The sequence below is a fragment of the Myiozetetes cayanensis genome, unplaced genomic scaffold (genome assembly GCF_022539395.1).
Source record: "Myiozetetes cayanensis isolate MyiCay16 unplaced genomic scaffold, myiCay2020 scf2-11, whole genome shotgun sequence".
NCBI classification, from domain to species: Eukaryota; Metazoa; Chordata; class Aves; order Passeriformes; family Tyrannidae; genus Myiozetetes; species Myiozetetes cayanensis.
The window spans coordinates 50,831,937-50,854,315 of record NW_026087411.1 but is presented as its reverse complement, the minus strand read 5'-3'; the positions used below and the strand labels follow the sequence as shown (position 1 = coordinate 50,854,315).

The following is a 22,379-nucleotide window of genomic DNA, read 5'->3' as shown; positions in this document are numbered from 1 at the left end:
CAGTCAGTATGGTAACAGCCCCAGTTTTAGGGAATATTTACAAAGAGGTCATAAATAGTTCAGGGATCACAATAAAGTTCTTTCAGCAACATTCTTTACCTATACCTCTGTCATGATCTGGGAAAGCCAGTAGTTTTAAGAGTATCAGTCCATTGGTATAAATCTCAAGGACAGCAAGAAATTTTATAAATTAATTAAATTAATTGGGTATTGAAGGTATTTGACCTGATACACAGGACTGAATGCTAGAACTGAACTGTAAATGCCTAGCCAAGAGAAGAAACAGAGTCATAGAATCACAGAATCATAGAATGGTTTGGGTTGGAGGGAACCTTAAAGATTATCTAGTTCCAACCCCCCTGCCGTGGGCAGAGACATCTTCCACTAGACCACGTTGCTCAAAGCTCCATCCAACCTGGCCTGGAACACTTCCAAGGATGGAGCAACTTCTCTGAGCAACCTGTTCCAGTGTCTCACCACCCTCACAGTAAAGAATTTCTTTGTACTATCTAATTTAAATCTACCCTTTTTTAGTTTGAAGCCATTCCCCCTTGTCCTATCACTAAATGCCCTTTTAAAAAGTCCCTCTCCAGCTCTCTTGTAGCTCTAGTACTCTAGGAATTACTCAAGCTCAGTAAGAAGACACCAGCTATTCAGACCTGCATAGGCTTGCTCCAAACAAGTGAATGCACAGTGACACCCTGAGGTACCAGTAATGTGAACAAGTGGCAGACAGAGCTGGAGGCACAGCAAAGACCCTAGATTTAATTTCAAATTAATTAGCAAGTATATGGGGACTGTTTCATTGCTATATCTACTCCCAAAAAAATATCACGAATAAAATAATTCCTACGTAGGAATTTTTAAGTATGAAAGGGACAAAAAGAAAATGTAAACAAGTATACAGATATAATCAGCTTTACAATCTCAAAAAGGTGTTCAATAGTAAAACACTAGAAATTCTGCAATATTTTCTTTATATATATATATCTAATTATAGCACATAAATAAGCATAAGGCAGTTTGTCCCATTTTCACCTCCCATTTTGGGACTGTAAAGGTCTTAAACAGCCATGTATAAATTCAGCATTAAGCCTCTTTTGAGCAGATGGCCTAAAAAAAGACCTCCTGGAGTTCCTTCTAGCACAGATCATTCTGTCAAGTGCAGTAGGAAGATAAAGTCCTTTTGGCAAAGGTGTTCACAGTGATCTCTCCCTTTTGGGGGGCAAAACAGTGGAATACCATATTTTGGGACAATTCAATGGCAGCAATCTACTTTGAATGCATACAAATTGGGAAAAAAACATTTCCCTAAAAAATCTGGTTTCAATTCTACCTTTTTTCCCAGAAAACCGCTGTAAACTCACAAAACTGTGCTTCAAGTGTTGCTTCAGCACATGCTTTCAGCCCATCAATTACAACTTTAAAAAGTACATTTCCTCATACATTTATCAGGCTCAACCTACACAGTTATTTGGCTGAGTACAGAACAGTATGTCTAATAGATATCATAAAGTTTTTCCTCAGAAAACCCATAATTGTTTCACATCCACTATCCATTTTCATTCATTCACTAATTTCTCCTTATAATATTTAATTAAAGATAATTACATGGAAAACTAGAAGGCCTTGAGCTCTTCCAGTGGTTGCATCAGACATCAATTTACCTCTACTTTTGAAAATTATTTTAATAACTCTCTAGCCTTTTTGCATGAATAAATACAGCATTCAGCAAGCAAGCATAGCTCTCTCCATTTAAAGACAAAAATCAGCAAGGTCCTTCTCTGAGAGGATGGAAAATTTGCCAAATGTTTTTTCTTTTCCCTGTAGAAATTTATCTTAAACTTCAGCAAGACTGTCACACTGAACCGGACTGAATTCCACGTGATTACAGGGGGGTAACTATTTCAAGAGAATGCAAGAGAAAAGCCTAAAGACTCCAGTGTCTAGGACTTAACGAAAGTTTCTACAGTCACCAGGCATGTGATTACAGCACCCTGTTACAGCAAACACAGCCTTTTATTCCCTGGGCTGTACCACAGTGATCTCTGAAATATTCTCAGACGCTTTGTGAGGGCAACGCTGAAGGATGTAGGCTTCAAATGCGCTGCAGTGCTGGACTTGCATTATCACAAGAAACAACATTCAGAATCTTCTCTCTACAAGATGAAATTTCAGGTTTTCCAAAGACAGTACATACCCCCGATTATATACATAATTGCCATCTTGATCTAGCACATGAGCACTCAAATCCTTGATTGCCATATTTCACATGGCTTCAGGTTTGGAAGCTATCAGCGTTCCATAACTGAAAGAATTACATAGTTTTCAGGGTGGCTAAACATAGACTATCTTGTAAATAACTGATTTTTCATTAAGGATCTAGCATTTAACATTCTGGCACACTTTTTCCATAGCCACTAATTCCACTAGCACTGTGTTGCTCAGATCACAAAGAACATTTCACGATAAATCTAACTTGTCACACATTGAAAGGAGGGGATGAATGTATCATGCTAATAACTAGAAATCCTCATTCACATACCACACTATAAAAACACTTAATTAGTAAACAGGAATAAAAATAAGGTACTTTTGGTTTTGTAAACCTAGGTTCTTTGGAGCCAAGTCATCAAAAAGTCATTAAACCAATGAAGAAATGGAAAACCAGGTGCATATTGGAGCAGATATCACCCGCAGTATACACATGGTTGGAGCTTCAGGGTTGCAACTGTTGTAACAACTCCATTTGGACAATGGGACTTCCCCCATCATGTGAAAGAGTAAGTTGGAATATACTTTTCCAAACCAGAAGAGAAACAATCTTCAAGAAGGTATTTGTAACAAAAACAAAAACAAAAAATTTGTGGATTGTAATAAAAACAAGGCTATTCTTTCCTGCTACCTAACAGAAGAGGTTCTATGTGTCCACTTCATCCTCACTTACAAACAGAGGAGCACACACTAAATAATAACATATAATTTTAAGGTCTTCTGGGCTTATTCAGAGAGTGAAGCATTTGGATAAAATATAACAGCTATAAATTGTGCCTCAGATGCTGACTGCATCAGGAGAGATTCTGGCAGTCTAATTGTCTCTTGAAGAAGCATAGTTACAAACTTGCAAACATAAGAGGAGAGAAAGAAGACAACTCTTTAGTACTGAAAGAAATTTTTAAAAGATGTAAGAGCAGTTGAACAAAAAAAAAAAAAATCAATAAAATTTCCACAGAAACTCATAAATAAATGTTCTTACCACACAGCTCAAGAGCCACTTGAAGCCTGCATTTTTTCTAAGTGAAGCCCCAAAAATATATTTCAGTTGTGTCCACTCCATTAAAAATTATATTACTTTTCTATGCTATTTTGTGACCTTCTTTGAGAAAAACATCAGCAACCATAGTCTATAACCGATGTTTAGAATTATCCAGAGACATTTAATCAAGATTTTGCCTACCTTTCCCCATATTTACTGAAACTCAATAATTAATATCAATTATTACTCAGAAGTTAAATGACAGATAATAGTCACAAGTTAGCAACTTTGACAATTTATTAAGAAACCTCAGCTAATTTAGTGCAGAAGGAAAACTGAGATTATGTTTAGAGAACATAAATATTACAGCTGTTTTCCACCATATCTAGAAGGCACATCATCATAATCAAATTGTAGAGATAGACATAGAAGAGCAATAAGATACAACTGAATATTCAAATGTATGAATGATACAATTAATGCTTTAGAAAAAGGCAGATCCTTCAATATGAGCAAGAAGAGATTATTTAAATTAAAAGATTCAATCACAAGAACTATAAATTATTAGAGAACATTGTTAACCACAGAGCTACATGGTATAAGTGTGTTGAAGGGAAGTGTTATTATAGGATATCTATTAAACAGAAAAGCTTAAGAGATCTCCTCAGAGAAAAAAAACAACAACAAAAGAAATTTAAAGGTTATCATTTAAAGTTAACCAGATGGCATAACAAGCCTGAGACAGTTAAAGAAGTTTTTGGATTATGCTCTCCCACACCACTCTTGGGGATGGTCCTGTAAAGGGCTAAGGGTTGGACTTGACCATCCTTGTGGGTCCCTTCCAACTCAGTATATTCTGAGATTCTGTAATCTTCATCTCAGAGAAATGTGACAATTATAAAGGTTTACCTTTAGAAGAAAAGTTTTTCTTTCCATCACATCTATGCAGACAATAGGGGATCAGTAATGACTCCAGAAGGATCTTGAATACTTTATTTCATCTACTTTACCTTCTTTGAATACTTCATCTTCAGGCATGCCAGATTTATTACGTGCAACTGAGGAACTTCAAGAATTTTTTCCAAGACTCCATAAAATAAATATTTTTTAATTCTTGTCTATGAACCAGTGATGGACTTCAGTGTATTATTAGTGGTCCTATAGGGGTAGATACAACTTATACTGACCCTGATCTCCTTGTGTTTAAATAGGGAGTCGAGTTCCTTAAAAAACAAAAACCAAAAAAACAACAATCCACAACCAAAAAAAACCCACTGACTGTTTTTGAACAGCCAGTTGCTGCAGTGACCGTAGAAATCTTACAGCACTGTAAAAGGAAAGAAAGAAATCCAGCGGACTTTTCTCAAGTGAGGGCCACTGCATGAAAACAAAAATTCCAGAACACCTATATTTCAAAGAAAGTTTGGACAGAATTAGTCTTTTTTTTTTACTACTTTAATGTACATAATAATAGTTGAAGATTCTTTACAATTTTTATGTGAGTAAAACAATTACATGTGGAACAGTCAAAAACCTATTACAATGTGCATCTTAGAGAAGAGTCATGAAAAACATAAAACTGCTACAGTGGATCACCAATTAAATACATGTAAGCATAATTGGATGTAAATGTGCGAAGTGAAAAATGTAATATCATCAATGTAAATCATAATTGTATATCCTAATTATGATCTGCCATATGTACAAAGGTCAAAGCCAAAGCTGCATGGAAAATTTATGTATGGGATTTTCTGATTTTAGTTTGCTTTATCTGAAGCTCTAACTTCTCCAGATCATAGGTGTGATACTAATGACATACATCTTTAAAGAGTTCTGGCCATATATACTGGGATGTTAAGACAGAAGAAAAGAAAATGTCTGGACCAATAAACTAAATGTCATGAAAAAAATCAACTAGTCTCTTAAGTATTAGAATTAAAAAGAGCTTTTACATGCTCCTCCCGCTTGCTCCCAAAACTGAGATTAACAAAATCAATCTCAGCTCTTCGTTAATCCTTGAGTTAAAAAAATGCAGATGCAACCTCGAAATGCATCAACAGCTCACCAGTTACCCTTTACTCTTTCCCCTTCACTCTTTCTCCCAAGATTCCCAGACTTGGCCTACCTTGACTGGACTTAGAAATAATCATTTGTTGTGGAAAGGACAAATATGATGAGCTACTTCTCTCTCTTGCTCCAGATTTTTTGTGACATAAGTAAGCACTAGGTGTGCCAGGGAAAGGGAGAGCCACTCTGTAATTTAATTAGTTCTTTTCACACAAAAAGCATGGGATCTAATCTCTTCTCTTCTGAGCACTTTTAAAATTTTTTTCCTATAGATACAAGTTTCAATACAGCTACTGATTACTCTTCATTAATAAAGGCAATCTGATATTTTTAGTAGGCTACAACAAGGTCTTCTTTTGCTTTCCAGTGATTATGAAATGTTATGATTACCTGTTCTTTAATGTTCTTAATTTTTAGGAGCATGGCATTTTCTAAAGGATTAAAAAGAGCTAACTTCTGTCTGCTTTTGACAAACATAAGGTACTATAACACAGAGGAGAAAGGAAGGCATCATGATTGATCCAAAACTATGTTACAAAAGTCTTCCATCTAGGAACACAACATAGTGATTTTTCAATATTGTCATGTATTTCTAATTTTGCATCCAAAAGTTAAACATACAGACATATGTTAAATGTGCAGAAATGAAGAAATTTAGTGATATTCCACTTCAGCCTAAGCATTCAGTGCCTGATTCTTCTTCTCTGACATCATTATTACATAAGTATGTTCCAAGACAGTGTTATTTATCTCAGTTTTTATAAAACAATCCTTTAATATGGTTGGATTAAATTAACTCATATCTAAAATATGTGTACAGTAATGGAACTGAGGAATTTACTTTCCCTTCCAGGATTCACAGAACAAGTATTACATATTCAGAAGTTTATTTTTATGAATATGGACTAATGTGAGCCTACTAATGCTCTCCATACTGAACTGCAAAATGTTGCAAAATCTTGTGTTAACTTACATTCATCAGAATCTGAAGTCTACTATGGGAGACCAAAAAAAATAATGAGTTTAAAATAATTACAGAAGAATTCTAATTTCATTGAAGTCAATGAAATTATTTCTGATGCAAATTTGGGCAAGATAACATGGTACTGGGGAGTTTTTAATTTTTTATTTAATCACTCTCTGATTTAATACACTTCAACTCAATAAAATCAGTAGCTTTCTCCTTTACTTAAAAACCATAACAACTGCCCAATGAAGTTGAAAGACAGGAAGGCAGACAACAGTGCTGAGGATTTGCTGATGGCTGTGTACATACCACCTTTCATCATTCCCACTTCATAGCATTTTCTCAGTCGACAAGCCTGGCAACTCTTTCTTCTGTTCTTGTCGATGGTGCACTGGTTAGTAGCAGGACACATGTAGTCATTGTGCCCTGTAAAACCAGAGGGAAAGTAAGGACATGGTTATACACAGACACAACAAAACAGACTGTAATAGTCCCTTGTTCTTCACTGAGTATTTATTTAGTACATCATCTAACATCTCAGGAAGGAGGTAAGGTTAACATCATAAGCTGTCATAAAAGTATTGATACAGATTGTGAACTAACATCTCTTCACCACACATTTATTCACAAGGTCTTTAAAAGTTAAAACACAAATTAAAACTTCTGTAGGCTAATTAAAATAAGGAACAATTGAAGCATTTATGAAAGAGGATAGATTAATATGAACAAGTGCCTTGAATTCCTTGATTTTAGCCTAAGAAATACAATGCCATCTGGTTTTGTGTGCATGTTGATGTTTAACCAATAGACTGCACAAAATGAGGTTTATAAAATTTAAAAGGTCTATGCACATAAGATTTTATCTACTACAGTCTGGGACAGTTAAGAAACAAACAACAATATAAAATAGAAGCAACCATTGTTAATTAATTAATTGTACCTCTTGGATAAATGTCACTAATTCCAACTGCATGTCTGATACATGAAAAAACTTTTAGTCATGACGAATTCTAAAATTATCATATACTGAAACCAAGCTTGTTACTTGTATCTTTCCTTTCAGAGCTCCCCTTCCTCATTTATTAGCCTCTACATCTCAATACTAGTAACAAGTATTTTTAGTGTACCATAATTTGTTACTGTCAACAAATCTCTATTCTAATTTGCTCTTAAAAATGTGTGTCTAAATCTGCTATAAAATTATTTTCCAACCATAGATAAAGTTAAGCAAGGACAAAAAAAGACTTCAATTTTATCTCATCGGTGCTCTATATTCATCTGAACACAACTAAGGTACAGCACACAACAACAAAGAAATATTGCAGAACTGTTTGTTCTTTCTTTCAGGTCGAGGGATCAGCTTGAGGTAGAGTGGAGGTTTGACAGAGGCCTTGGTCTAATCAAATCATCTATCCTTGACTACAAATTAGAAAATAAAGTAAAAATTACTATCAGGTTACACCAGGAACATCTGCTCTCTAATGCTGTATAACTAGGATCTCATAAAAATAAGTAGCCAAACTGCAAACTTGTTAATGAGGGGGACAACTGACTATACACTCTCTCAAAGAGATAGAATTATTATTTTTTAGGTCTACTGGACAGAACAGCATAATCCTGGCAAAATATGATGCTTCACTCCAGGACTGAGGTAAAAAGGCGCAACTGAAACACCACTTCAACGCAGCATGAAAGGCCGTTTTAATTTTCAGTTCCTCTGGTGGGATACAGACTGTTCTATATCTGATTCAAAACATTTAACATGTAAGGAAAATAAAATCAAGTCATAAAGAAAACAGCCTCAACCATGTATGTAGTATCTATAGGGAAAAGAAGCAGCAAAAGAAAGACATGTTTTTAAGAAAATGCACTTTTACTGGGTCATACTAAACAGCAGCAAAAGATTGTAGCACCTGAACTCAATCGCCAGCCTTGTTTCATAAGCCAAGCTCAGAAATAGCATGAGATAAAGATGGAAAAGTTTAATTACTCTTTTTAAAAGCAAAGAAATACTTTGGCAGAGTAGCTAATCTTCTTCCTAGTGAAGTTAAAAGGTAAATTCACATGGTGAATGATTGCAGGCTTTGAAAACAGCAAATAATTTAGAACACCATTTAGGTCTCTCTAAAATAAGCAGATAAATGTTCCCACTTAGGTCAAAGCTGAACATATGCTTACTGCCTTTGCTGGACTGGCTGATGCTCATAATGTTGAGATCTCCAAAGGAAAAAAAAAACCGGGAAGTGACTATGCAAAAACCAAAAATCAAGTAGAATCAATACCATCAGCCATCATTCTTTGCTGTGCTTATGTGGCTGATGACCTTTTCCTTTGCTCTGAATCTATATTTCCTTATGCAAACTGTGTTTGGAACTAGGCACTTGATTTGTAGAATAGTACATAAAATCATCCTATTTGTAACAGAGCTACAGTTCCTACATTCATATTATCATATTTTTTCCATTTGAAGAGTTTTATCATGAATTTACCATTTTAAGGCTAGCATAATTTGTGTGTTTTCATACACATGATTTGCTGTCTAGACAATCCTCTGTTCTTTCAAAGTGCTTGACAGACTTCACAGAATAAAGACTGTAAAACTTGGCTGCAAAAAAAAGAATATATTAGGATATATTGTGTCATAATAATAGAACAAGAGCAATTAACACAGAATTTTTTTTATTAAATGTGTAAACATTTGCCATATTATATTACAATAAATATCAAGATCAGCTGTAGGGAATGGTTAGTTTAAGCAGCACAAAATTGTACAAAGAAATTAAGAAACTAATATGCTGGTGTGTCAGCTTAAGAATGCTTAATGACAACTTTACAAAGTCAATAAAGGAATATTTTTATTCAAGTGAATTTTGTGTGACACCTCAACTGAGATGGTTGCATTGACTCATCATGCATTTTGAAAAAGCCAGTAATAATTATTCTTTTATTAATATTTGCTTTTCCTTTAATTATTCTTTTATTTTCAATCCTCAAGTCACACATATTTCTTAAACTATTCTTTATCTAGCTGCATAAGGTAGCTACCAGGTTAGCCATTACCTTTGGAAGGATCAGATGCTTCTGTGATGCTATTCTGTGAAATTAGCAACATTTTCATACATTTCAGCTAGGATGAAAGGAAGGTTAGAGTGTAGATTTTATCCACACCTTAAGGTGCCAAGCAAGTGACAGGTGGGAAGACTGCAGCTGAAAAAATAAACCTTGAAAAGAATAGCCCCACTAGCAAGAGGAAAGTTTACTTAAGAGCAAAAAGAAAAAAAAATAGGCACATGGACATTGCATATGTTAACCCAGTAAAAGCAAATGTTGAATGAATTAAAATAAAAATCTACACAAATTTTAAGTTAAAGGGCCCCAATAAAACTGCACTGATTGGTTTTAAAATCCCACTCTTTCCTAACAGATTTCACAGACGAACAGAAGGTTATGCCTAATTCCTTTATAAGCACAGACACTCAAATTCACAGCTTAATTACCCTCAGACAAGGTCTCTGGAGTTGGAACTTGGGTTCTCTTAGCAACTACCCAGGACTTCTGAGGAGATTAATCTTCTTTCTGGTTTTAAACTAGCAGCACATAAGTGCATGTCACAGTAAGGAAAAAGGCCTAGAAGACTCTAAAATATACTTCATTTGCATCCAGTGCAGAAGTCCTCCTTCTACACATACCTCAGAAAGAAAGATTATGAAATATCCTGAGTTGGAAGGATCATCCACAAGGATCATCAAGTTCAACTTGTGGCCCTGCCCAGGACCATCCCCAAGAATCACACATTAATCACAGAACTACTGAAGAATGAGAAAGGAGGAAAGGTTAAAACCTATATATTCTGTATTACGTCCTTCAACTACATCATGTAGCTTCCACACTGTGTTTACCTTCTAGTGTCTTCATGCATGCATATGTTCACATATTTTTTCCTCATGACAAATAAAAAAGATGAAAATACAGATCCAATCTCTACAAAATCTGGCAAGGAGTGTAACATCAAGTTTCTGTTTCCCTAGCTAATAAATCACAATTGTTTTAAATCCTTGGCACATGATTAAAACAACAGCTGTGTTAAAGGGAAAAACTCCCACAATGTATTACTCACAACCATCTCAGTATGATCCCTCCAGAGACAAAAAGCATTTTCAGAGAGAGCTGTAGGCAAGTCATGGCCATCCTATTCCCATAGACTTTGAATGAATCTCTTGTATTTTTAGCTTCCCAGCTAATTTGATCTAAAATGGGAAGGGGTAGAATTCTACTACAGAAAACTCCCACAATATAAAGAAGTTAAAAATATTGCAAATTACTCATGTGCACTTGAAATACAATCAATTCCTAGCAACAAGAAAATTAATATAAATGCATTTTTATTACAGTTATAGCAACAGGTTTGGATCATCAGTACCTGAATGGTTCCTGGTATAATGTATTTTTCAAGGTGCTGTAACGTAGTTATCCTCAGAGTACTCTTGCAAAGAAATTGCAAGTATTTTTATTTTACTGTGGGGAAGAGGGTTGTGATAAAGGATTCTCACTGTGCAGAGCATGCAGCGGACGTGAGCATTTCTAAGCACAGTGACTTTTCTGCACTGAAATCTGTGAAACTGAAACTTTAGTACAGTCAACTGCTGGTTTGTTAAATTATTATACTACTCTTTGACATCAGTATTTTGACCAAAAAAAGACTGTTTTCTGCCTATGTACTGCTTTCTTATGTAAAGCAAAACTAGTTATTCTCTTCTTTAATTTACTGATATATACCTGTGATCCTTGATTTTGCTTGCTTATACCATCCACGCCATCCATAATACCATGCATGCTCTATAGAAGAGAAGGGTCAACTAACACATCTTAGTCTCTTTTTCTGCATATGTCTACCCAGATTTTAAAGTGGGGAACAGCTGTGCCATTTGTAACAAAGGAAGCCCAACTATTTCAACAATTTGTCATAAAATTGAATCAAATATTTGAGAGAAATACATAATCTTATTCAAAAGATTCAGGCAATAAAGTATTCACTGCATCTGCTACTAAATTATACCAGCAGTTAATCGCCACTCTAGTTCTAAACTAGTACACATACTTAAATAAAGCTTGTTAATAGTCTCCTTTTGGAAATAAATTATGTCATGTGCTTCCGGTACATTTATCATTTTAGTTATTTGATGCAGTTTTCTCTAGTTTGATTTCCACTTTTCAAAAGTGACTGCAATGGACAACTTAACCTGCAGAAAGTCTGAAAGCCTGTGGGAGTGAAACTTATGGAGCCATTTTAAATTAATAAACCCACCTCAGTTAAAGGAGGTTACAAAAATATATTTCCTGTCACAGTCACTAAAACGAAGTGGAACAATTAAGCACTTTCCTGCTGGACTAAAAAAAAATGCATGTTCTATTGTAATTTTTAAATGTAAAGCTCTTTTTTTCTTCCATGTGGATATTTTGAACTGCTGACAGGCTCAGCCCTGAGCTAGGAATAATGTGAGTTTCCAAATGAAATATTATTCCAAATGAAATATTCATTAAACACTTGCAACATGCAATACTGTTTAAGATTTTTTTGTTCCTTGATATGGTACAACATTCATATTCTAGAGCAAGTAAAACTCCATTATAGATGGATACAGGATACATTAAGTACAGCTTCTAAAGGCTAGAAATTTTGTCTAGGAGGTGGGAAAAGCTTTGGAGTTGGCAGTGAAGAACCAGTGATCATTTATAAAGCCAGATAACAATCAGTGAGACTTCTCTACTCTTTGTGTTGCCCAACTTCAGAAAGGTTTTCAGCATTGCCGGGGGTGGCATTTCATATGTCAGCTAGGAAAATATAGTTTAGATGATTTCAGAAAATTAGTCTCAGGGAAGAACTATCAGAGTTCACTGTTACAATGGAAGCTGATATTGAATGAGGCTCCATAATGTCTGTCCCGAATCCAGTACTATACAGTGTTTTCCTTACTGATGGGTAGTGATTGGAGTATTAATTCTATTAAATGTTATTCATTTGGAAGTGACATTTATATGTGTTAGAAGAACAGAGAAAAGACCAGACTCCTCTGCTAGACAGACTGAAATAAATTGCAGGAGACCACAGAATAAGAATTACAAATTATCTTGGCAAACTGGAGATAGCACATGGGGAAAAAAACCAGCATAAAAGTAATGACTGGTACAAACCTCTGCATCAAAATGGGAATACTCAGATGCACAAAACAAGATGGAAAAGAAGTGGTTTCTTCTCCAGAAAAGTATGCTTGAGTTTATTCTGCATCACACCTTGATTATTGATTATGAAGAATGTGATATTTTTGTGAATAAGGCAAACATTACGCTGTGATGCACGTAGACAAATACCACCAGCTGGGCTTGTGAGGTAATGCAATTGCTCTGTTCAGTACTTGTAAAACACCATATAGAAGGAAATAGTGTTAAAAAAAAAAAAAAAAAAGATAACAGTACAAAGTGGTGAAAGTGGTGAATCTCCCAAAAAGAGCAACTAGAATTTTAGAAGTTTAGGAAACAAAACCTATAAGAAAATGTTGAATAATACCTCTGTTTCTTTGGGTTAGGCAAAACAGAACAGGGTTAATTTTTTTTTTCAAGTGTGATAGCAATCTTCCGTGCTTTAAAGGCTGTTGCAGAAGGAAAGAGAACAATTTGTTTTCTGTGGTGTGACTGACAGGAAATCAAGCGATGAGCTTAACCTGCAGGAAGGAAGATTCAATTTTCATAGTAGCCTTCAAAGATAAGGAGAAAAAACATTGGATCAAGCTACAGGTTTTAAGAAGCAGTTCAAAAAACATTCAAAGAAATTGTCAGCAGTTGATCCTATCACAAGACAGAAGGATGGACTGGAGCTCAAGGTCCTACTGCAACCCTATGATTTGCTTAGGCAATTAAAAATAAGGAGGTATCCTGGATACATCTGAAGTCACTACTTTATCCATTCTGAACACAGCACTTAAAACTCACTAGAAAATCACCACACTCCAAAATTGTCTTCTGAAACAAGATCATCATCAATTAGACTGCTGAAATTTAAAATGCAAAGTAGGGGACAATGATCAGAGCACATGTTTAACTCAAGGGACACTGGCAAAAAACTATGAAAACCACAAAAATAAATAAAAAGTTCCAGAAGAATCTGGCTGATCAGGTGGCTAAACCCAGGTGGACTTTCCAAATACACATTTTCTAGTCTTCAAACTTCCAACAGTCTCCTAGCTCTCCAACTGCAAACCTGAGTTTTCCACCTTGAGACCTATCTGCAGCCCCCTGTTTGTTGGCTGCTAGTCTCACTTAGGTACATCTTCTGTAGTTTGGCTGACAACCCATAGTACCAATGTACAAGCAGTCCTAGTAGGGAGTTTCTGCCTTCTTGGCTGCAGGATCTGAGCTGTTATAAAACAGATTACAAAAATACCATCAAAATAGAAGACAATAATGGAAAATTAAAGGGAAGATCTGAGAAACCTCCCAAATTGACAATATTGCAATTGCTGCACTGCACCATTACCTAAACACCCACTTATTAGACATGTTTTACCAGTAAAATTCTCACCAACTAAGATGAAAATATGTATATATTACCACCCCTCTTAGCATTACATACTTTCAACAAAGTACAGCTCTATCACTGTGAAGTTCAAACAACTGATAACACTTGAAGTCGACTGCCAAAACTCTCCTACTTGATGTTCAGAAGGCATAACTGTTAATTAAAATCCATGTTCAAGCCACACAAGTAAAATACTTCCAGATTCAAGAATTCCTGTACTTTGAAGATCATTATATCTCCGTGATCAAGACATTAAAGGCAGGCCTCTGGAATCCCTCAGAATGGGAATCTGATTTTCAGATGCCAACCTGTTCTTGCCATCCATTCTCAGATGCCAACCTGTTCTTGCTGGACTGGTAATGCCTCCCATGATTGAGTATTTTTTAAATGACTTATTTGTGAAATATACCTGATTTTTGTCTGAGTATACAGCTATAAACAAAAGCAGAGAACATACACCTGGAAAACATCAGAAGGTCTTATGAAGGGGAAATGGAACTGGGGATTTTTAAAATACTTCAGTACTTCTGAATTTGAGAAACCCTCCAATGTAGAGAGTTACCCTGGTTTGTTCTGAATCCCTTGTGCTCCCACTGGGGGCTCACAGCCCCCTATATGTAAGCATTTGTTGGATGCGCACCAGAGATAGTATGAGTAATTCCTTCCTGGCATGTGCACTTTAATGGCTATCCAAAAAACCAATAAAATTATAAGGGAGAAAGAATGTGTGAGTCACAAGGGGATTTTTAATTTGTAAATGGCATTTGTGAGGCTCATGTTGAAATACATCATCCAATTCTGCAATCCAAATTTTAAACAGGCTGTTGTGGGTGTGGGGTAGAATCAGAAAAGGTAGAAAGATAAAGGACGCAGAAAACAGAAATATATACAGCAGGAAACTGAAATATTTTAGTTCACTAGAGATATCAAGGTGATTTGATTGTAATGACTTAATTTATAAGAACTTCTCACAGGAGAAAGATAGTAGTTACCATGTCTGGTTCATGGATGTCAAGTAAAAGCAAAGTAATACACACTAGAAATGTAATTTTTTAGCAGATGGGAGAACAAATCATTAGAATAAGCCTCCATTGTAAGAAAGTTCTAGAGCCCATAGATAATGGCTGGGCATCTCGTAAACTATTCAATTCCATCAAGTTACTGGGTTCTGTAGATGGATAGCACATAAAGTTTATATTGAGAGAAGAACAGACTAAATGATTTAAAGGCCCTTTTTGGTCTTAAAATCCATAAATATTTTAGTAGAGAAGTACAGTGTGCTGTGATGTGACTGCTTGTTATGCTTCTGGAATCAAGTCACTTGACCAAGTACACTCCTGAAGGCCACGTATGCTGGGTGAAGAATAAAGCACTCGTCTATCACCAAGTAACATGGTATTCTTGATGTCATATGATTTTTCTTTTCCATGAAAGATTGTACATTGATATCTGCCTGCACTGAGATTTCTCAAAACAAGCTCCCAGATCACTTCTGGGACATAAACTAGCAAAATAGACTGACATAGGCAGTCTCAGGAGAGAGCTGAGGTTTTCCACCAACCCTCTGTTGTTTAAACAAAACTGAAAAGTTGCACATATAGAGACAGTTCGTAATTCAAGTCACCTTTTAAACTTTAACTCTTTGACAACAGAGAAAAAAAACTTCAGCATTTAAAATTCACTAAATATTACCAGACATATTGCAGTTCCCTTGGAAAAAAAAAATGAAGCTATCTATCTTCACCTCAGGTAAGTTCCAATGCAGATGTGAGTTTTCACAAAATTTAAATATATACTTATGCAGGTAAATATAGATATCTCAGATACCCCTAGCAGATACAAAAAAGAAATTGATTACCAATAGTTTGTTCATGTCTGTCCTTACTTCTTCCTGGGGTTCTAACTAAAAACTATATTGAATGTTTGACTACAGTCTGTTAGGGACATCAAAATTCATTATAGCAATTTTCCTATGAAATCTCTGCTGAAAAGTATTGAAATGATCAATCAGTGCAGCACCTATGTATGTATTGAGAAATATAGGTAAGCAAAGAAAAAGAGCTGTGCAATTTGAAGAAAAAGAGGTATCTTGCATTTGAAGAAAGACACACTATAAGCACATCCAAAAATCTTTGCTGGAAGCATTACTTTTGTTTATACAAACAAGTCCTGTGAACCTCAATATTGTTTAATCATACAATTCCCATGAGATTTTTTCCAATTTTTTTAGGAATGTACAACATATATACAATGTAGTATATATAATAAATCACAAATATGCACAATATTTAGTCCACGTATTTTTTTATACATACACCTATATATAAGTAGCATTCATTCCTAGCTATCTGATCACAACCTATTTAAAATTATCGTCTGCAAGGTAAATGCATATTTTTACATCTATTCTAAATCAAAAAATAACTGTCATTTTCATAAATTGGACACATGTCCAATGACAACGTGTAATTGCTGACATAGCAATTGGAGATCTCTTCCAAAGCCAGTAGAAAACCCAAAACATACTTAGTTCATCAATACTGGGTACCTATGACTTTAAAAGTTCCTCAGAGGACCTTTCATACCATCTGTGATCAAGTGATCAGAATTCTCTCATAAGTACATAAGTACTCATATTCTTGAATCATTTCATTTATAATAGTGGATGTAATTTTTTACAATAACTGTTAATCACAAAGGAGGTGGATCAGTGGGAAAAAGTAGAAAGGAGTTTAACAAATGGGATCAGAAGTCTAGCAAGTATGCTCTACTGAAAGAACTTGGTTTGTTTAGTCTGAAAAAAAGAGAAGACTGAGGAAAGATATGATAACAGTCTCAACTATGTAAAAGGTTGTTGTAATAAGCCTTATTCATGCCCACAAGGGACAGGGCAAGAAGCAAGGAGCTTAACATAGAGGAAACATGACTTGAAGATAAAGAAAGGCATTTTATATGGATACTGGAAACTTAAGCTTTAAAAATTAAAAGCTTGCCTACTTAAAAATTATGATAAGTATATAAACCTATAGCAAGAAGTAAATTTACTAACTAGGCTTTACTGTAGCACAAACAGATAACAGTTCCTTTGTGGTGGACCACATTTGTCTACATGGAGAGCAGGGCAAAACCACCAAGTGCTGACAGCAGAACCATGGAGCTCAATGAAAGAGTCAGATTATTTTCTTCTTCCGTTACGACCAAGAACTGAAGATCCATGATGTGCAATTACTTTATAACTCTTACTTTTGTTTAAGACTATTTCCACTTTGTTGTGACTTAGTTCAGTTCAAGCAAAAGGACAGAATTTCAAAAGTCTGATTCGGTCAAGGGAATTGAAAACTAAAAATATCAAAAAAAAACATTAAGGGAGCTGTTCTTGCCGTTCTCCTGACATCGTAAGTTAAAGTAAATTACTCTGATGTTAAGAGAAAAGCATTTCACCCTTTTTTCCTCTAGTGTTGTCTACTATTAACCTCTGGTTCTAACCACTTGCTTTTTTAAAAATCATTTCACTATGTCAGAAAAAGCAGAATTAAGAGCAACTATTAACTTACCATTGACATTTAGATAATTCCATCAATCTCTACCCTGAAGCCAGTCTTTTACTTCTTTCTTTAAGGTAGGAAAAATTCTGAGCTGAATGCTGGATGTCTTATTTAACTCAGAACTAGTCATGCAACAAAATAGGCAATAATCACACCTTGCAATATGAGGTAAAAACTGTTCCTCACTATGTTTACTTCAGAAAAGGAGTAAAAGGAATTTTTGTGCCTGTATATCACCTGGAGATTTAAAAAACTATAGAAACCTATGTAAAGCACAGCAGTTTACCAGTTCTCTGTTTGAAAGGAAGAAATCTCTTTTATTTGCTTCTCCAAAATAAAATGTAGATACTGAACAGTACCTGCATTTTCAGTAGAATTATAATTACTTCTCACTTAATCTAAGAAATGTCAAACAAAGTAAAAAAAAGCATCCATTCCACAGAGGAATAGCCATTTAAATAAAGAATTATCTCTGTCACAGTAATTCACAGTTTTTGTTAGAAGGCCTTTAATACACTTACCTTTTTAGCCATGACAAGACCATGTACTAAACCAATCTGTGTATAGTTCAAAGCCCTGCTTTGTCGACAGGCACAAATGTTATTTTATCAGTCCTTTTCAATATTGGTTCTCAAAAGACATCTAACACCTTCAAGAAGTTGAGATTTGAACTGAACCATCTGGTTAATGGAGAACTAAATTAAGATTAATAAATCAACCAGCATGAATTAATCATCCGACAGAGAATTTTCAAAAATATTGCTTTGGATAGGAACATGATCACAAAGGAGACATATGCATAGCCTGTAAGAGTCATCGTGATCCAATATGGATTTTGAAATCAGATTTTTCACCACTTCCATGGTCAGATATACTTAAAGAAATGACAACACAGAGAAGCTTTTCTTTCCTTCACCGATGTTGGACTAAATAACAACCTATTATTTACCTGCTAGAACTGTTCCCCAAATACAGAACTAAAAATATACGGGAGAGCACAGCAACTGCTAATGAAAACCCAGTAAATGTCACTATCCTGGGCTCAGGCTGCAATCTCAAGTAGCTTCAGTTTCCTCAAGAGTAAAGAGTAAGGATGACTCACTTGAACAGTTTATTACCTTGGATACTTCTTTTGAAGAAAGCTTTGCATCCCTCGCAAGACCAGACCCCATAATGGTAGCCCGAAGCATAGTCGTTGCAGACAGCACAGTACCGAGTTTCTTTGGTGGACTCCATGGACAGGCTCCCTTTCTCATTGGTACTGGACATCCTCTCCCGGATGGTGTGGCGCCTGCTATCAGAGCTTGGCCTGTTGATAGCAAAACAAAAGAAAAAAACAAACAACAGAAACAAAAACAAGCATAGTTCTTTCAGGGAGGTTAAGCCTCATTCCACTGCTTCAGATTGTAAGAAAGAAGAACAACAGATCTAGTTTGAAAACAACAGGTAGACAAAAGAAAAAAAAGTCTTTTATTACCCTCTATCCTTTTCTAGTTGGAAAGGTGCAGAATCAGTAAGATATGGGGGAATTTCTCACAGATCAACCTGAAACTACTGGCCATTGTACCTTGAAAAATTAAAAAGCTATTAGATAAATTAATCAGGTTTTCTCTAGACATTACAAAGGAATACCAAAAAACCAGCACTGTTCTGTGTACCTGCTCCTGTTCAAGGATTTCAACATGACTGCAATATCAGCAGCTAGTTTGAGAATATGAGTCAAAAATCATTTAATGGTTGCACCTGAATTAGCTTAATTATTAACTTAAATTATCATATATACACTTAAGTTATTAACCAAGCTATTTTCAAGTGTTATTGCCCAGCTAGAGATGCAAATATTCCTTAAATTGTCAAGATTAATATTGCATAAAACAGTCCCTATTCTCATTACAATACCACTTTCATAAAACTTAAGAAGGTGTTTTAAGACCAAAAAGGTCAGGAGGTATTAAAAACTGTTGCCAAAGAATTTTTGTTCCAATGATACACGTTGCTACACATGTACTACACGTATTAGACATACTAGACATGCACGCAACCCACATGTGCAGTATGCTGCTGAATGAAAACCAAACAAATCAATAGTGTAAACAACAACGAATTCACTCCTACTGAACCTGGTAAGAGGTTATTATGGGTAGCTGCTGCAGGCATGGTACACAGTATTCAAAAAGGCAAGTGGATGTGAAATTACCAAGGGAACCAGCAATGAACCCTGGGATTGCCCCTGGAAGGCAAACAATTCTTGCAAAACGTGCTTTCCAATAAGAGAAAGACTCTCTACAGATTGTCCATGAGACAAATACCATTGAGTGTGACAGCACCAGACAAGCTAAAGCATGAAGAATTCTACTGTTTACAGTAATTACTCACTTGCCATGCATGCTTTAATTGCTCATTAGTAAACAGGTGGCTCATATCTCACTAGAGTCCCAATATTTCCTCAAACACATCCTGGTTTTGAGCCTAAGAGACTCTCTTTCGAGTTCTTCCTACGTACCTCATTTTGCCTTATCCCTTCTTCAGCACAGCAAAACTTCCTGAGTTTTGATGAACCAAGACATCTGGCACCAACCACATCTTCCTGCTTCAAGCCTGTATTCCCCAGCAGCTTTCTGATTTCTCTAGGTATGTCCAATTATCCTCTCTCATCCAGCCTAAGTACCTTTACATCTGCTGCAGTACACCTCAGCACTCAAAAGCTTTCTACCAGTCAAAGGCAGCTTGACACTCTCACATGCTCTTCTCTCAGCCATCCCCTTGAAACTTTGTATATATAATTTCTGTTCCCAAATATGATATTAATGCAAAGCTATTCAGCGAAAATATATCAATTAGAGAAACAGGAGGCTTTACCTTGTTAGATAGCAGAAACTGCTGCTGGCATCTTCCAGGAAAACTGCACTTTTAAAACCAAATGTTCTTTGCCAAAACTTATGCATCAACTAATATTGAAAATGTATTTAATTTTTTCCTCTTTTTTTTCCTTTTTTTTTTTTTTTTTTTAATTTTTATTTTTCTTGGGACTGTGCAGAAATGAAGAAACTGTAAATGGTGAAGCTCTGACATGGCACAACTCTGGTTTTTTAGTGAGACAGGAAAACTGGAGTGTGTCACAGTTATGACAACATGACTCTATGAAACTTGGCAGGGAAAAGAAGTCCTTGCATATTTTAGATGCTAAAATGTTAAAAAACTAGAAATGTAAAATGCAAAAAGTTAAAACAATATCATAAATCAATCGTTATGGATACAACACATACATTGTCCATGTAACTACCTTTTCCAGCCACCAAACACTAAGTAGTTTCTTAATTCTTCTCAAGGTCCTGAATATTTCTTGGAATTTGCTTTATCTCAGTGCCTCATTTATTTGACTTCTTTTTTTCTTCTGCAGAGCTGTTGTTTCTTACCTTCTCCACCCAAGTCTTCCCTGACTGCAGCTATATCACCTCTCTCAGTACAACTTTGAATAAAGTACATTGTGGCTTTTTTAGCATACATATTCTTAGGTGCATATAATTACAAGAATGTTGTAAATATTTGAAGTAAACAAGCAAGCAATAGGTATGCAGGATGATTTGACAGATATTCCTAATTCTTGATTATTTTTTCAAATATGTATGTTATACAAGGTTCCCAGAATTATTTTCACATCAATAAGAAGTACAAAGAAATTACAATTTTACGAAGTTTAAATGTTATCTTTTTTTTTTTAAAAAAAAGCATTTAAAAAACAGTACCAAAAAAAATTCAAGTTTCAAAAAAATTACATGTTTTTGCAGGCATGTAGCGGTTTTCCAACATCAGACATGCACACACCCTTACTAAAGCAATCCTGGTTTCCTAGTTGGCTACAAAATACACTTTAATAAGTAAAACCAAAATAAAGAAATACCAAAAACTATCAATCATCCCTGATTTATCAGTCCAGCTAAATTAAAATTTCATCTTTTCAGATCATTTGCTCAGATCAAGACTAGGTTTGCAAATACATTTTCACTTAAATTATATTTAAGAATAAAATATGACTGGAAAATGGCCTGAAACAACAAAAAAAAGCTTTTTCCAACGTAGAACGGATAAGAAATTTCATTTAATATGTACACACCAAAGAAAATAAGCTGCATAAACATTAAGAAGGAAGATGCATTAAGAAGTGAAGACAGATATTTTGCCATGCTGTGGCAAGTCTCTCCCACAGGTTCTGTCCATCCTCAGTCCCACAATGAGGCTACTGTTTCAGAGGGAGGCTGCAATGAGACAGCACCTCCTTGTTCACCAACAGAGGGTCTGCCATACCAGGGATCAGAGGCAGATGGGGAAGCAATGCTGTTGCTCACACCTGCCCATAATTCCCATGTGTTTCATATTTGACTGAGGTGTCCACTGGACTCCTGCACACAAACTTGTTACATTGAAAGAACACTATAACTCTGTTAGCACAGACCTTCACAAAGCAAATGAATCTAAAGATGATGCTGCTGGCTTCCCACCTCAGAATCACTGCCACTCGAGCACCATTTGGGCAAAGGTTTGCAAACTGGCCCTGCAGAGTCATCACATTCAGGCTTTAGTGAACCACATTGAAAAGCACACTAAAACACCCAGAAATAACATCCTGCCACCCCTTTCTATTTATAAAGTGGGAATAAAAGCTGGTAATAAAGTCTAGTAAATATTAGAGTAGGTAAGGAAGAAACCTTTTTGTGAAAAGAGTATCCCTGTAACACAGAGATTGCTAAATCAAAATAACATATCAGATTTCATCCAGAAATCAGCTGCTAGTTAGTGTATATCACAGACCACTGATGCTGTGTTCTGACAAAAAACATAACAACCTGCTCTTCATCCTCTTTTCAGTTAGGTTCCAAGGGTTAGTCTTTTGAAAAACTTAGTACAACAACCTAACCCAGCTTTAACAATGTTGGCAAGATCATCATTCCCAAAATACAACAGAACCTTTTC

At 35.5% G+C, this 22,379-nt stretch overlaps 1 protein-coding gene across 2 annotated transcripts in view; it reads right to left on the bottom strand.

Moving 5' to 3' along the window:
- ESR1 (estrogen receptor 1) overlaps positions 1-22,379 on the bottom strand; it is a 113,553-nt gene that overhangs the window by 61,986 nt on the left and 29,188 nt on the right. For both annotated transcript variants that reach the window (XM_050314880.1, XM_050314881.1), the window contains exons 3-4: positions 18,527-18,717; positions 6,600-6,716 (exon numbers count right to left, since the gene is read on the bottom strand). In XM_050314880.1, the coding sequence (XP_050170837.1) occupies positions 6,600-6,716; positions 18,527-18,717 (308 nt within the window). The remainder of the gene's footprint in view (positions 1-6,599; positions 6,717-18,526; positions 18,718-22,379) is intronic.